General features: G+C 43.1%; 1 protein-coding gene across 1 annotated transcript in view; it reads right to left on the bottom strand.

Annotated features, from left to right (window-relative positions):
* The window catches only part of PAPPA (pregnancy-associated plasma protein A, pappalysin 1), a gene marked incomplete at both ends in the record, with an annotated part of 128,286 nt that overhangs the window by 62,283 nt on the left and 51,077 nt on the right, over positions 1-14,926 (bottom strand). The window contains 3 exons of the mRNA XM_010288141.1: positions 4,245-4,437; positions 8,517-8,810; positions 13,352-13,497. Coding sequence (XP_010286443.1) covers positions 4,245-4,437; positions 8,517-8,810; positions 13,352-13,497 — 633 coding nt within the window. The remainder of the gene's footprint in view (positions 1-4,244; positions 4,438-8,516; positions 8,811-13,351; positions 13,498-14,926) is intronic.

Here is a 14,926-nt window from a genome sequence, read left to right as displayed (position 1 = left end):
ACTTTCTCTTTTTACTTTTCCAATTTGGGAGCCAAACTCAACCCTGATGTAACTCCACTGGCTGAAAGGAGTTACACAGGGGATGACTCCTGGGTTAAAGTTTTTGGTCTGCAGACTCTTGCACACAAATCCTACGAACAGCCGTGAATGTCAAAACTAATTATGGAACTGCATTTACAGGCTTAGGAAAATCTAAGCCAGATCCTTACACCTTACGCAGCCACTGACATCAAGACAAAATGAGCATAAATTAGGTCAAAACACTATTGTAATTAGGGACAATAGCATATCTGACACCTTATACATTAGTGCACATGACTCCCCAAAGTGCAGGGTAATGGAAAATCTAGACTTCTCTGTTTTCTAATAAGCCAAGTACTGGGGAAATTCCAGCTTATGAAGTTCAGAGCACAGGAGGAATTCATTCCTACAGCATGGTATTTCAGAAGTGGATTCAAAATCTAAAGATTACTAGTGAAAAACACTAGAACAATTCTCTTCAGGGCCAGCACCAGTTCAGTAGGCAACCCAAAACCAGTAAAAATCTGTCATTCCTTTCCATAAAGTGTGCCTGTTCTCAGACTAAATTGTATCTCCTTACTTGAAATTCAGAATTGGTGCTCCCCCCTCCAAGGCACTGAAACTTTCCAGTAAGGTTTAAGCAAGCGACTATCAAGCCCAGCCATCTAGATCTGGGACACCATACTGACCAAAATATTTGCTTGCTAAGAATGAGATAGCATCAGGTTCATGGAAATTAATGCAGTCACCTCAATGAAAACTTGGAAGAGCAGATGCATTCAAAGTTTTCTGTCCAAGCAGAATTTGCTGCAGAGCCCTATTACAACAACTGTTTACATCCTGCCTATGCATATCAAACAGGAGGCGCATGAATGGATGCTTAGCGACAGCAGATGAACGCATCTAATAGATGCAGTCAGGAAATGAATAGAGTTTTCTGTTTCTCACTTGTTTTCACTTGTTTTGTTGGCTCTATTATTATTTTATTATTACATATTATTATATCCGCATGCGACATTTTTCATGCTTTTTTTAATGGGAGGATGGAGAACGGCAAGTATTCCAATCCTGTGTGTAGTAGCTACAAGAAAAAATGCTGGCTCTCGATATATTTGATTATTCAAGATGTTTAGAAGCTCAACCAGCTGCTGGAGTTTAGGGTCAAACACATATTGGCAAATTTTTGTGCAGGATTTACGTGCAGGTAAATGATTCTCTAGAGTAATATAGCAGACATCAGTTGAACACGTGAACAGGTAAGGAGGGACTGTCAAGAAGAAGATTTTACTTCTGTACACAGCTCATGTAGCTACCCTTGCCAAGGCGTGAGGACACACGACAGCCGACCCCAAATACTCAAGAACTATGAGTTGGCATTACTCTCCGTCCCCAAATCCACATAATTAACCATGTAATCCCAGAACTGAGGCTCTAAAAGACAAGCACTTAATACTGTGGCACCTGTGACAAAGTTGCATCTAAGCAGGGAAAAGGCACATGGTCGTTACTTCCATGCTTCATCTCCCTTCAGCCTGTCAGGACCTCACCCACAGATACAGCCAGCCCGGCGTTACATTTTTAGACACAAGGCGAATTCTCCCTTCCCGACTTTCTTTCAGCTGAGGTCACTGTCTATGCACAGCTCTAGAGAATAAAAGGGACATAAAAGGAACCCGAGTTACACTGAGCGCGCCTACAGTAGCATCGCGATTCCTATCAGGAGCAGGCTTTTGAAGTGAAACGCTTCATCTTCCTCCCTTACAGCACTCGGAGCAGTCCTGGGGCGTGGAAGCTGGACCCAGTTTTGCCTGAAACCAGAGTGGAGATGTGCTCCAGGACCACACCTGCTGTGCTCCAACTGCTGACGCCACGGGGCCAGGCTAGAGCTAGGCTGAAAGCACCCTCCAAAACCCCTACAGCGCTGACGTCAGGTCTTCACTAACAACTGCTCTGCGCTAGAGATCTCCTTACATTGGGCCACAGTACTTGCTAATGGAGCCAGAGCCATTCATCCCTTTAAGGCCCTTTTACACTGTCCAAACAGCACGGAAGGGGCCTCTGTGCATTAGACACCAGGCCCAAGGCACTCGGCAGTCGAGTATCAGTCTTCTGTTTTTTACATGAATAGTCCCATTGAAGTGAATGACTTGATTCATTCAAGTGAGGCAAGTAAAATTTGGGCCATGGTGTGCACTTTGTGTAAAAATATCTGCAAAGATTTACAGTATTCCCACACACAGATAAGATTATACTTGGCCAATTCTACCTCCTACTTGTCTTGCACAGTGACCCAATTTTACAGATTGATACAGGCATGTATCTCTAACCGCGCGGCGCTGAATGCATTGGGACTGGAAGTTCAGCACGTGAGCTTTTCCAGTATTAGTCACTATACTATTACTACCATCCTTGTTTTGATTAATATATCAGAAATTTGGGCAGGTTTTAAACAGACATATATATATATATATATTTCAGTGGCGTTTTGAAATGGTGACAAGCAACATTTCTCTATCTGTTAGGATTGGGAATCTCATTTTAACCAGGAATTGGACTCAAAGTATTTGAGGCTGTCTCTTTAAATCTCTTCGGTAATACTGAGCACACAGATTTGAAAACCCAAAGGACTTTTTTTTTCTAGAAAATCACTATTTATTTAACATATGATAACTCTGTTATGAAATTTTAGACTTAGCAGGCTATCCCACTGTATGTTATTTAAGAAGCAACTAACTAGGGGTTATTAAGAACATATTGATTGAGTTATAAGAAATATGTCATAAAGACATATTTGGTTACGTAACAATTAACTCTGCATCATTGTCTTTTAAGAGGCAGATGGTATTTATTTAACACACAATAAGCATTTTCTGCAATCTAAATTAAATTGGAAAAACTTAATTTACCTAAAAATGATTACGGGCTAAAAAATTCTAATTTTCAGAACTTCACATAAGTCCTTTTCACACGTAGGGAATAAAAGGATTCAGTTGCAAAACTGCAATTAAAGCAAACATTGTTCAGAGCACAAGACCTCTCTTTATCAACTATGATTTTATCATTTGATTGCCCTCCTTGTATTAATCTGCAATAAAGGTGGAAAATCTCATCTGAGCAGAAAATAACAGCTATCTGCCTACTCAGATAAAGTGCAAGCTGGCCACTGAAATGGCCATGGTGTCCTAGCAGTGCTGGAAGGAGTTTCATCCCTGATGGAGGCAGGGGCTTTCAAGGTGCTCCAACTGAACAAAGCAGCAGTGCTGAGACAGCTAATACGCTTGTAAATTGGGCCTCCTGTGAGACGTACTGCTACGGTCCTGAAGGACACTCCAAGCTTGTTCTCTATAAAATAACAAAAGCAAAAAGTGGAGAAGAAACGCGAACAGGGAAGGCGAGTTAATGGTGATGCGAAGTGGTCAATCATTTAGGAAGTTCTCTGCTCGGACTCCCATAGCTCCTGCAGCCCATCCAAGTGCTGCGTAAGAGTATTTAGAGGAACTACCAAGTCACTCGGGTCATCCTTGAGTAAGAGTTGGTCCGGCTATGAACTGCAGTGTGGTGCAACTCTTGTCCAGAGCCCTGCATTCATTTAATTTTCACTGGTACCGCGTAGCTGCATGCCGAGTAGTTCCTCTGACCTACATGCTCTGCTCAGGGTGCAGCAGGATGCTGGTTGCACGATACTCAGAGTTTTAGGTCTTTGACTCTGCCTTGCTCAGCTCCCGTCTCAGACCTGCAGCTCAGGGGAGGAAGCAGCATTTGTCCCTCCCGCCGGCCCTGCCACCTCCTTGCCCTGTGAGACTCCACTGCCCGTGAGCTCTGTGATGCCGCGGGAATAGAAACAAGGTTCACCTTATCCTTGCAAAAGAAACGTGTCAGAGGAGGAGGGGGACATGCAGGCAGAGCTGAAGCCCACAGGTGTTTGCGAGGAATCACAGGGCCAGAATCATCGACTGAAAATTCCTCCCATAACATATGGAAAAAGACTTGCCCTTTACATGGCAAATCAATGGCCCTCAACAGAGTGCTACAGGCTGAGGCAGGAAGAGCAGAAAACAGATCAATAACCTCCTCAATATGAACCAATTTAGGAAAAAGCCTCAACCCAGACTGAGAGCAGCACATGATAAAGCTGTGCTCCTGGAGCGGGGCCCCGGATTGTTCCCTTATTTCTCTCCTTTCCATTCAATTCAGTGCAAGAGTGCAGAGCAGCGCGTGGTCACCTTTCAAAGAAGTGCCCATCAATGGGTGGAAACCACTCCAGGGTGACAGAGGTGGAGGTCCGAGCCACAATCTGGGGGGCAATTGCAATAGGAGCCGGTTTCTTTGCGGGCTGCCAGCTCTGATAGACGAGGTCCAAGTAGCAGTGCATCCTGGCCACTTGGTTGGGCGTGAAGGAGTCGGTGCAGTCATCGTCTGAAATTAAAACAGAAGCCACATCAACCACGCAGCATATAAAGTGGGAACAAAAGAGAGAATTACGACCCGGTGAATAGCAGCTTCTTGCAAGGGCTGGGATGGATTCTCGCAGTGCTTGTAAGTTAACGGCCTGTGAACAAATTAGCGCAGTCATCACTTGCGGAGGCAGGTGAAAGGAAACAAAAGTTAAAAAGGAAAAAAAAAATCTAAAAAAAATCAATAAACGTTCTCTCCCTCTGCTCCAGGAAGCACCTACAGATCATGCGTAGATGAGACAGAGACACGCAGATGTGAGAAAACAGAAAGCCTCCGTGCAGCAGCTTCTGATCAGAATTGGGGCTACCAGTGGACCTCTGGACGTAAAAGAATTTCTGTCTAAAATAATATGTCTGAGAGAAGATAAAAGGGCAGAGGACAGCTAGTGTTAGGACACAGCATTGACTGACATTCATGCAAACTGTGTACAATAGACTTCAACAGATTTCTTAGATTAAGAGAACACAGAATTTAAAAAAAACAACCAACACAGTATTTTTAAAGTTCTTAAATTTTCTAATGAACAAATAAGAAATATTCTGAAAGATCAACTTAAAAGAAAATCCTTACAAACACTGATTAAAAATGTAAATTTTTTGTGCAGTAGAATAACTTTATTTGTATTAAAAAGCTCCCCTGTTACCGTTATGATTCTAACCGCTTTCAGAACTTCTCATAAACAATTTTGATATTTCAAATTTCTTTTTCATTCAAAATGGAGAAATAATTTTGCTGGGTAATTTCCCATAAATATCCATTTCTCATTTCATCTCTTTTCCCCAACATGATTTGGCAACAAGAACACATCCAGCGCCCTTTGAACACCATACAACTTAAACAACTACAATGCCCCGGAGAAGTAGAAAATTAGTATTTCTCTATTGTGCAGATCACAGAAGGAATAAAGATGTCGTGCAAAGTCACCCAGAAAAGCTACGCTAAAGAACTTACTGCTAGCACTTTAACCATTTTTCTGGTACTCTTCCCATCAGATGAAAAGCTCTTGAAAACACAGAGTGTTTCTTCACATGTGCCTGCAGAGTTCCCAGCCCAGTAAAGCTCAGTCCCAGATGAGACCTCTGCATGCTGCCGCGATACAGACAACAATGACAGTTTTGCACAGGTCAAGTACTACACGTTTCTGGGAAGACGCAGGTCACCAAAGGCTGCTCAGAGAGCTGCTTGCGTGCATGTGAGTTGGCAGTTCAATATTGTAACAGCGTTACTAGATGCTCTGATGTCTCCAAGTCTGTGCCCTCTTGGAACTCAAAAGGAACAAACAAACAAAAAAAAATTAATTTGTTCTAAAGAGAAGTGTGAATTTGCTGGCTAATTTAAAACCTTCCCACATCTTCCCAGAGATGCAAGCAAAAGGAGACAGCTTTGGTTGGGATCCCGCTCAAACTACAGCCCTACCACAGCAAGGACACGCCAGTTCTCATGTTCTCCCGTGTCTCTCCTAATCCCACTGAGCAGTGAGCCTCTCCTCATCAAACATGCACAGCAGACAGACGGACACCACCAGCTTGAAAGTATCTACAAATCCCTGTGGGTATGCAAAAAGCCACTTTAATATGACATCTCTGGATTTCCTCAATAATTATCGAAGGTCTATCCCTGAGCATGCTGTAAAAGCCATAAATTTTCATCACGGAAGCCCAGAAGGAAACAAAGGCCCTTAATAGCCATCATAAAGGAACAATAAAATATCTATAGGACAAAGCAGGGAGACAACGGCACGGGAGAAAGATGACCTGCATTCTCAATCTGTTTATACATCAGCACAGGCTGTGTCCTGGGGGTAAGGGAGGAGAGGCGAGAGAGAAAGGTATTTCACTTGGGCACTCGACTTCAAGAAAGGTTCAAGATCCTCAGATGAAGCAATAATTAGAGAAATTCAAGAGACTTTGCTGGGATAATTATTCCACAGAATACAGAGGCAGAGTTGCTGCTGATTTCATGGAGAGTGGTCTAAAACACTAACTTATCTTTTCATTTGGGAACACCACGGCTATTTGGACTTGTAAAAATAATTTACAAGTCCAATTTCTCACACTTCTCGATCTTCTGGACATTGTAACTTGTTATTTCAGGGACAGAAAAGTTACCCTTTAAGTCAGTGCTTTGCTACAGAGCTGGTGGTAACTGGACAGATGGATGTTAGACACAGCCAGACAAACACAATATGATCAAGCTGTACACAAGCAGCAAAACAGAACGGAAAGAAAGGCAATGTTTAGAGCTGCATGACCTCAACCTAGGTGTTTCAAAGGTATTTCTACAGCAATTTGATATCCTGATATATTTTTATTCTGCTGGCAACAACAGAAAAGCAAACAGATTCATGCATCAGCTCTAGAGATGCCTATCATGTCACTTCACTTAATTTTTCAAGGAAAAAAAAAGGTTTCTGCTCAGAACACCAGCACATATTCAGTTCCCTATAGCAGATAGGTATCTCTGTGGTCTGCCCCTCTGTCTCATCTCTCAAGAGAATTGGCAAGGCAAGTTCCCTCTGGAAGAAGAGACCTCAGCGTTTTGAAACACGCACGCTCCACCACTTCTCACATACACACAAGCAGATTTGGCAGAGGGATAGCGTCACCCGAAGTGGCACTGACTTATTTGAGTGGTGTCACCAAGAGGCTGTATCAGGCAATAAGACTTTCTGCCCTACCGCACGCACAAAAGTGCACAACATGTTGAGGAGCTGACTCAGTGGTGTATGCTTGTCCCTGAAAACACCATCTAAACAAATAGAAAAATAAAGAGAAAACGAAGCATCGCTTTTAGCTAGTGCCATGAAGGGCATAAAAGCATTTCTGTTATAAATCATTTCAATCTGTGCCCCAGATGACATTAAACACTTTGCTTCTCTACAGTTTTATTACAGAATAAGCACTCCTATGACCTTTTGGGCAATCTGTGTTTCTGCCTGGAGTATAAAGGTGCCCTTCAGTGGCTTTAAGTATATTGGTCACCTTTAAAATGTTGTTGATGCTGTCAGCTCAATGTCACAGACCTTCATCACAGCTAGACCCTGTGACCCCAAATAAGGGGAAATACGAGCCAAGGTATCCTCTCTTCTTTCTGGGGAATAACAGAGGATCCTTCAACTCCCCTTGAACTTACAGGGGTGCAGCAAGGACCCCACGCCACCCTCATCCAATGGGCAAGGGTCACAGGAGCTCATGCCCTCTTTGCATTACGCTCTGTTCGTAGGAGTGCCACGAACTGGCATCCCCAGGCAACACAGCTGTGACTACAGAAGCCCACAGAGTTGTAACTACAAAATCGAGCTTTGGCTTAAGCAGCTTATTCCTCTAGGAGGGGCGGTTTTACCGCACTGATACGGAACCTTTGTAGTTGCACTCCCAGCACAAACCAGCACACCACACTGGTAGTCTTTGACCAGAAGAGCAATCCTGACCCAGGTACTATCCCAGTATTCACACTCTGATGATAAAACTCAGTCGTGAATCATTGTAGCTGAACGACAGTAGCTCCAAATCAAACACCAACCAAACGTGGTATTTGAACAGACACCTGGAGGCATGAGCAGTGTTTCATTAGATGTCTACCTATCACAGGTTCATTACACAGCCTTGGTGGTATCTATATTAACCTGATATTCAATATGTCCTTCATGGAGGGTAAACAATCTCTGAATTTGGTTTCTTCAAAGATGACCTCATAGATCAGGCAGCTAGGTCCCAGGGAAATAGGGTGTCAAATTTGCTGTAGAGCCTTTAGAAGCCATTTCTTTAATACTTACCTCATTTCTTCCCTCCCCCAAACCTTCTTGCCTGGTCATCACATGAAACTATGTAAAGTTGGAGAAAACCAGGGAAAAAGAACAGGAAGAAATTCCTGAGGCCATCAAATTTGATCTCTCATCAAGTCTGGTCCTAGGCCAATGGACATACACATCAGCATAAAGCCCCACATGAAATGTACTGTATGAAATCAGAGGTAATATTGCTACTCTTTGTTCCCACCCAACCACAAACACCACCAGCAAATTGAGGAAACCCAAGTACCTGCGTAGCTCATGAAGTTACTGAACGGCGTGTTTAGAAAACTGTGAAAACCACACGTGTCATTGCCAGGTCCAGGATCCCCACACAGCTTGTGCTTAGGAGCAGGGTTGGTGTCACTGCAGAGGTCCCCAGTCTCAAAGGAGGGCTCAGTTTCCATGCACGGATCGCTGCAGGAGAGGATCTCTGAGATTCCCCGGAAGACGTGATAGAGCCCCAGGCTGTGCCCGATTTCATGGATCATTGTGTGTGTGTGGCCAGGGATTCCATAGAAGGAAGGATTCAGCACAATGCCACCTGCGAGGGGAAAAGAGAAGAGCTTCATTTGCCTTGTCTTCCTCAGGACAGCAAGAGAAAGGGAAAGGAAGACAATCCTAAGGGCAGATCCACCGGCAGTTCATCAGATTCTCTATAGCACAGACTGCTTTTTGCACAATCAGGCACGTTGCCTGCTCAGAGAAACTGCACAGCAAGGTTTAATCTCACCCTTAATCTGGGGCTGTAAGGATGAGGAATCATGGGACAAAGTCCAGTGTCCCAAACCAAAAAACACAGTGACAATCGGTCTGTCCACTGAATATGGTCGGTTTGGTTGGTTTGTTAATTCAAAGAAAAATTCTACATGCAATTGCCTCATACTACGCAATTTCAAATAATTTAGTGTGCTTAAATAGAATCATTCTGCTCAGATAAGTGTAAGCAATGCATTCGATACCAAGAGTCAAACAAAACATAGCTGAAGCACTCCCTGTATATTATTGCACAGAGGAAAGATATAATAGAAGCCTATTAACTTCTAAAACACCCTAAAAATTGCAGTAGGTTGCACCAATACTTGCAAACTAATAGATGGACAAAGAAAACAGAATACACCCAAGGCTGGAACAGTTTTTCTGGGGTGTGCTCTGGTCGTGTGGACAGCTTTGGACTGCCAGAAACACACTCTGTTCATGAACTCTCACAAGCCCAGCTTGATCTGAACTGCACAGTCCACTAATGAATATGTATAAGTCTAATGTGTCAAAAAGTATGAAATCCTGGAATGTGATAATTCTAAAAGAACTGCATGGTTGATAAATGTGTACAAGGAAAACCAATGGTGATTTTTTTGTTGTATGAATTATGGGATGTGTAGATAAGCAAACCGTAAATTAATGGGGCTTTACAGTATATTGAATTAATCATAAGAATTTTATTTTTAGCTCAGCTAGATGTACCTTTGGACTTATGATATGCTTCATATTTTCTTTATTTAGCTTGTTGATCTCAACTTTTCCAAGCCTTTTCTTTAAAACTGTTTGTGTATATTGCCTACCAGGAGAACAGGAGACTGCTTTGTAAAGGTTGTAGTGGGGAAATAAATCTTGGATATGGTACACTAATAACTTAGTGACAATGAGGAGAGAAAAGGTTTTGGCAGGAGGAACTTTATCAAACTGTAGCACAGGGAAGATGATATCACTGGGTTCTGACACACCATAGACTCTTCCTTCTCATCTGCCTGGAGACTTGGTGGCAATGACCATGCAATTAGAGGAAAATAAGACCGAGAAGATCTTAAGAAGTCGTCTAAATTCCACTCTCAAACAACACAGGACCAACTAGGTCTATACCATCCCTCACACATATTGGCCTAATGTCTCCTTATAACCTCTGATGACACGATTGCCCCAGCAATCAGTTTCAGCACTCAGTATCCTTACGGCTTCAAGGATTTAACTTACATCTAATCTGAATTGATTTTTTGGCAATTTAAGTTCATGACTTCAAGTCCTGCCTCACATGGATATGAAGAACAGAAGATTCTCCTCCCCTTTCATCAGCTTTTATGAGATTGTCATCATCCCAACTTCAAGCTCTTTTCCTTCAGTCTGAAAAGCTGTAATCCATTCAACCTTTCCTTGTAGCTCAATCCTTTTTCTAGACCTCCCTGACTGTTGTTCTCCTTTGGTTTTCCCAGTTGTCTCACATTTTCCTTCAAGTACAGTGTCCACACATAATACAGTGTTCCACGAAACACTTATCAGTGTTGAAGAGAGAGGAAGGACCACTTTGGATGTCTTCCAAGGACACATGCATACATAGCAATAGCAAAAAGACTTTCCCTTTGCGCATGAGCGTGTCTGACTACACACACACGGTGGAGAGGAGTCACACGGGCATGTGTAAATACATACACAGTATTTAAAAAAAATGAACTGGAAATGTAAATACAGGCACAAAGAGTGAATAAAATCAATCACACTGCAACGTCACGCCTATTATGCCACATGCAGCACCTGCACATCCTTTTCACAGCACAGAACCGGTCCTTACACTATCTCTGAACAACCTCCATTAATTGTATCCAGACCTACCAGTACACAGCCACTGCAATCCCCATGTTCCTTGTATCCCTCTCTCCCCCTTTTTACAATACAGGCTTTGATGCATCCAGAGCTTGGGCTCTACCCAGGTGGAGCCATTTACACCCAGAGAGTACCCTGGTATGTTGTTTTGTGGGGGTGTCTTTCCCAAAGATAATTCCAGAGTTTGTTTTCCAATGGCAGGAGCATTGGTGAAAATTCCCAGCAGGACGTGCCTTCAAAATAAAGGCTGGGTAAATGGTTCTGGCATTGGACAGCCCTGAGGCAGCTGGAGAGGCAGATTTTATTTTTGCCTTTGTTGAAAATTTATATTTTTCACAGCTGTCAAGAATCTAAATCAATTGCAGTTTTACAGAAAAGATAAACTCCCTCACCCAGACAATCTCTATCCCAGCCTTTAGATCTGCACCACAGGACATATTTCATATTTTTTATTAAGTACATATTGGATTTATAGAAGAGAGTGAAAAAGATTAAAGATGAATTCTTACAGACCAAGCACAGGTCTGGGAGGGCTATTATGACAGGAAATTATGACCATTATTTATTTATTTTTACTTTTTTTTCCACTGCAAGTCAACTTTAAACTGTTGGCTAATGTCTTTTTTTTTCTCATGAGATCTTTTTTTGGTCAATGAATTCTGTCAATACACTGTAGGAGCTGAATTTAAATTGTTTTGCTCAGGCATGATGTTGACAATTAGCTTAACGAAGTGACAGAAGAACTCATCAGGGCTTTGGGCAAGCCCCAGCCCTCTTGCAGAAGGTTCTTCTTGGCGCTCTGGAGCTCTCCCCTTGTTCTCTGCTCCCTCCCATGGCAACACCAAGGGAAGCTGTGAAAATACTCATTTAAGGAAGGATCGACTATATTACAGTCTTATTTCACACCAGCAGTGGCATTAGGGCTAATGTTTCCCACCAGCAACCCATACTGTTGCACAATCAGATGCAAACAGAGTTCCTGTGGGGCTAGTGCAGGAATAGGGGCTGGTGGTATTACAAAGCGATAGAAATCACAGCAGCGTGGGTGCGGGTCGAGGCTGGGGTTAATATCTATCTTTGTTTTTGCCAGAAGATGTTGCCATGGGGAATGCTCGCTGGCAGGCATTTACTGCATCTTCTGTTTGGGTGCTCCCAGCAGGAGCCCATGGAGATGGGGCTGGAGGCAAGTCAGAGTGGAAGTGGCTTCACTTCCAGCCTAGCTCAGCAGGAGACTGGATGTGTGTCAGGGCCGGTCCTTGGGAAGGGAAGTTTGCTCGCACTCCTTCCAGAGCAGCTGCAGAGCTGGATGTCATAATAAAACATTTACTAACTGAAGTAGGGTAGCCAGCTCCAACTGCTTGGTCTGACCATGAAGCCTCCCTCAGCTATGAAGACAGGTGACTATAAAGAGATGTTAACTTCAAGGTTTTTGGTTAATGTATTTTTGAACATAGGAAAACCTCTCTGACTGATGGCTCCAGCAGTAGTTCAGCACCTCCAGTATGCTTTAGAATAAACACCGTATTTGCTTTCCTTGTCTAGGCTTTACATTTGCCATATCTATTTTGTTTTGCCCAACGTGGGCTTGGGTAATGTAAAAACTGGCTGCAACAGCCTTTCACAAAGACTGAACTTGGATGAAACTGGTCTTCGCTTCCAGCCTAGGAAGGTCCGGACAGGCTGGAGAAATATCTGGAAAACTTGTGAGAATCCCTGCTCTTATAAGATGACCAGATTAGGTTTGCAGCCCCAGGGAGGTTTGTGCAGTTAAGAGAAGTACACAGGCTCAGTCGGTGCCTTCTGAACGAACCATTTGAGGTTCATCTGACATTTTGCAAGGAACACGGGTCCAGTGGCACTGCAGGTGTCAAGGCAGTGAGTCATTTGGCAGGTTGCACAGCTTTGTCTGGATCCCTGGGTTCCAGCAGCCACACTCAGCAACCTAGTTATGAAACACGCAGGGCAATCTGCAGGGTAGTGAACTCTTTCCAGTTCCACTCAAATGAACATTAGAAATACAATCTCTCAGCAGTTTGCTCTTTTGCACATTGGTAGAGAAAAATAGCAACAAATGTTAACTATAGTCTGTGAGGACAATTAATTGAACACTTAGTAAGCAAAGAACTAAGGATCAGTATGTAACAGGCTAAGGTTAAAAATTCACTTCTGTCTAGCATCCGCCCACCTATCCCCCCAATCTTCTTCGCAAAGTGCTCCCATGGAGTGAATGCCCTGTAAAGTAGCTTCACTTAAAAGGTGAAATACTTTCAGCTTGACATCATCTACAAATACCATAATATGCTTTGGGTTTATAACCTAATATTTTCCTGGTTGTGAGCCAGTATCTGGGAATCGTGAAATACTTTTTTTCCCCTGACTATATATTAGAGGAATGATAAGAAATCAGAACAGAGCTTAACGCATATTTGTCTTTCCTTTTTAGCGCCTCAAAAGAATGCTTTACAAAGAGGAAACATCTTTATCGCTCACCTAGATGCATCAAGGCTTCCTTGTCCCAGGGCCAAGTTGCCACTCCAGCCAGCTCTTCCTCGGAGGAATTGGCAAAGAAGATGTTGAGGTGTGTGGATCCATCCAGTTTGAGTATGTTCTTTAGTTCATTGACATCTAAGTATGCTCTGTAGAAAAAGAAAAGCTTTTATTTTTCTAAAGGTGTCACAAAAAGCAACAAAGTATTGAAGAACTGCTGCAATCCAGGCAAAGATCTTATAATATCCTGCATATCAGTCACCTGAATTATTTTAATAACCCACTCCCAAACTTCAATTACTTTGCATTCGTATAGTGAATCTCATCTAAGGACTTCAGGCCATTGATTAACTAAGGCCACAAAATCCAAGGTAAATACATAAAGCTGTCCGCATTCCTAAGATAAGTATAGGAATCTATTTATTATGAATGTAATTAACTATGTATTATGGTCAGTAAATCTTTTTATATCAGAAGTTACCTTGCACATTTCCTCAAAGCTGTTTATTACTGTTACCTCTAATTTTCCTTCACAATAACAAGTTTCACAGTTGGCACAACAACTAACAGCAGCTCACAAAGTTACTTCTCTAGCACCAGCGGCAGTCACCTGTGCCGAGATGCACACGGTCTAACCCTGACATAGTATGCTTGTTTGGGAATTGCTATTTTCAGCAAGCAAAGCTGTGCCAAGAGATCTCCTTGCAAGGGATCTCTGCAGGAGTGGTACCCTACCATGACATAAATTCCTAAGGCTCCTAAGGTTCCCCCCCCAAGATGAGCAGCATTTCTTCTTAGCTCTTGGGTTATTTGGAGGTTACAGAGCAATCTGCTTGGAGGCAAGCAAAGCCAATCCCTTAGGCTTGATGGCCATTGGAAGTACTTTTAGCACTCCTCTGAAGGAGTAGACTTTGTCAATGCTGGAATACAGGAGGAGCTACTTGCCGAAGGGTGTACCATGGTGCCACGCTGCTTTCAGTGGCACCATGATGCTCTAACTCAGAGTAAAGCTGGAGAAAGTGAAGCACAAGGGTAAAGCCATTGGTTCTCTGTCTCCAGCTCACATTGTCTTTTGATATTAAGTGTTGTGCCAACACATAATCTAAAACAAGGATGAGTTGCACTGTCTTCAGTGGACAGGTAGAAACAATGGAAAGACAGATCACACTGAGTGAAGCATGGCTGACTAGCTTGTAGGGCAAGGACACCATGATTTTCCTGCTTCCTAAAGTCCCCCTTTCCGTATGTGTATGGGCGTGTATAGGGCTCGTGTAGCTCTCACAAACCCAACGCGCTCACTTTCAGGAAGTAGGGTTCCTTGCATACTTTGCAAGGCTTTCGTTCCCAGAAGGGTGAAGAAAAAATAGGGGAGTTGGCTCAGCATCAAGATCTTTCTGTCCCTCCCTGGAGGACTCCCCAATGGAAAACACATTCATATTTCCACAATAGCTTCCCCTGCCACTTGCTGAAGTCATTGCCTCCAAAATAGTTCATGGCTGGGTGTCCCCAGGCCCTCGCTGACTCATGGAGGAAGACGTGCTCTTTGGGGACACCAGTGGAAGGGTATGTTTCCATTCC

Source organism: Phaethon lepturus, unplaced genomic scaffold (genome assembly GCF_000687285.1).
Source record: "Phaethon lepturus isolate BGI_N335 unplaced genomic scaffold, ASM68728v1 scaffold12645, whole genome shotgun sequence".
Lineage (NCBI taxonomy): Eukaryota > Metazoa > Chordata > Aves > Phaethontiformes > Phaethontidae > Phaethon > Phaethon lepturus.
This window is presented reverse-complemented; position numbering and strand designations above follow the sequence as displayed.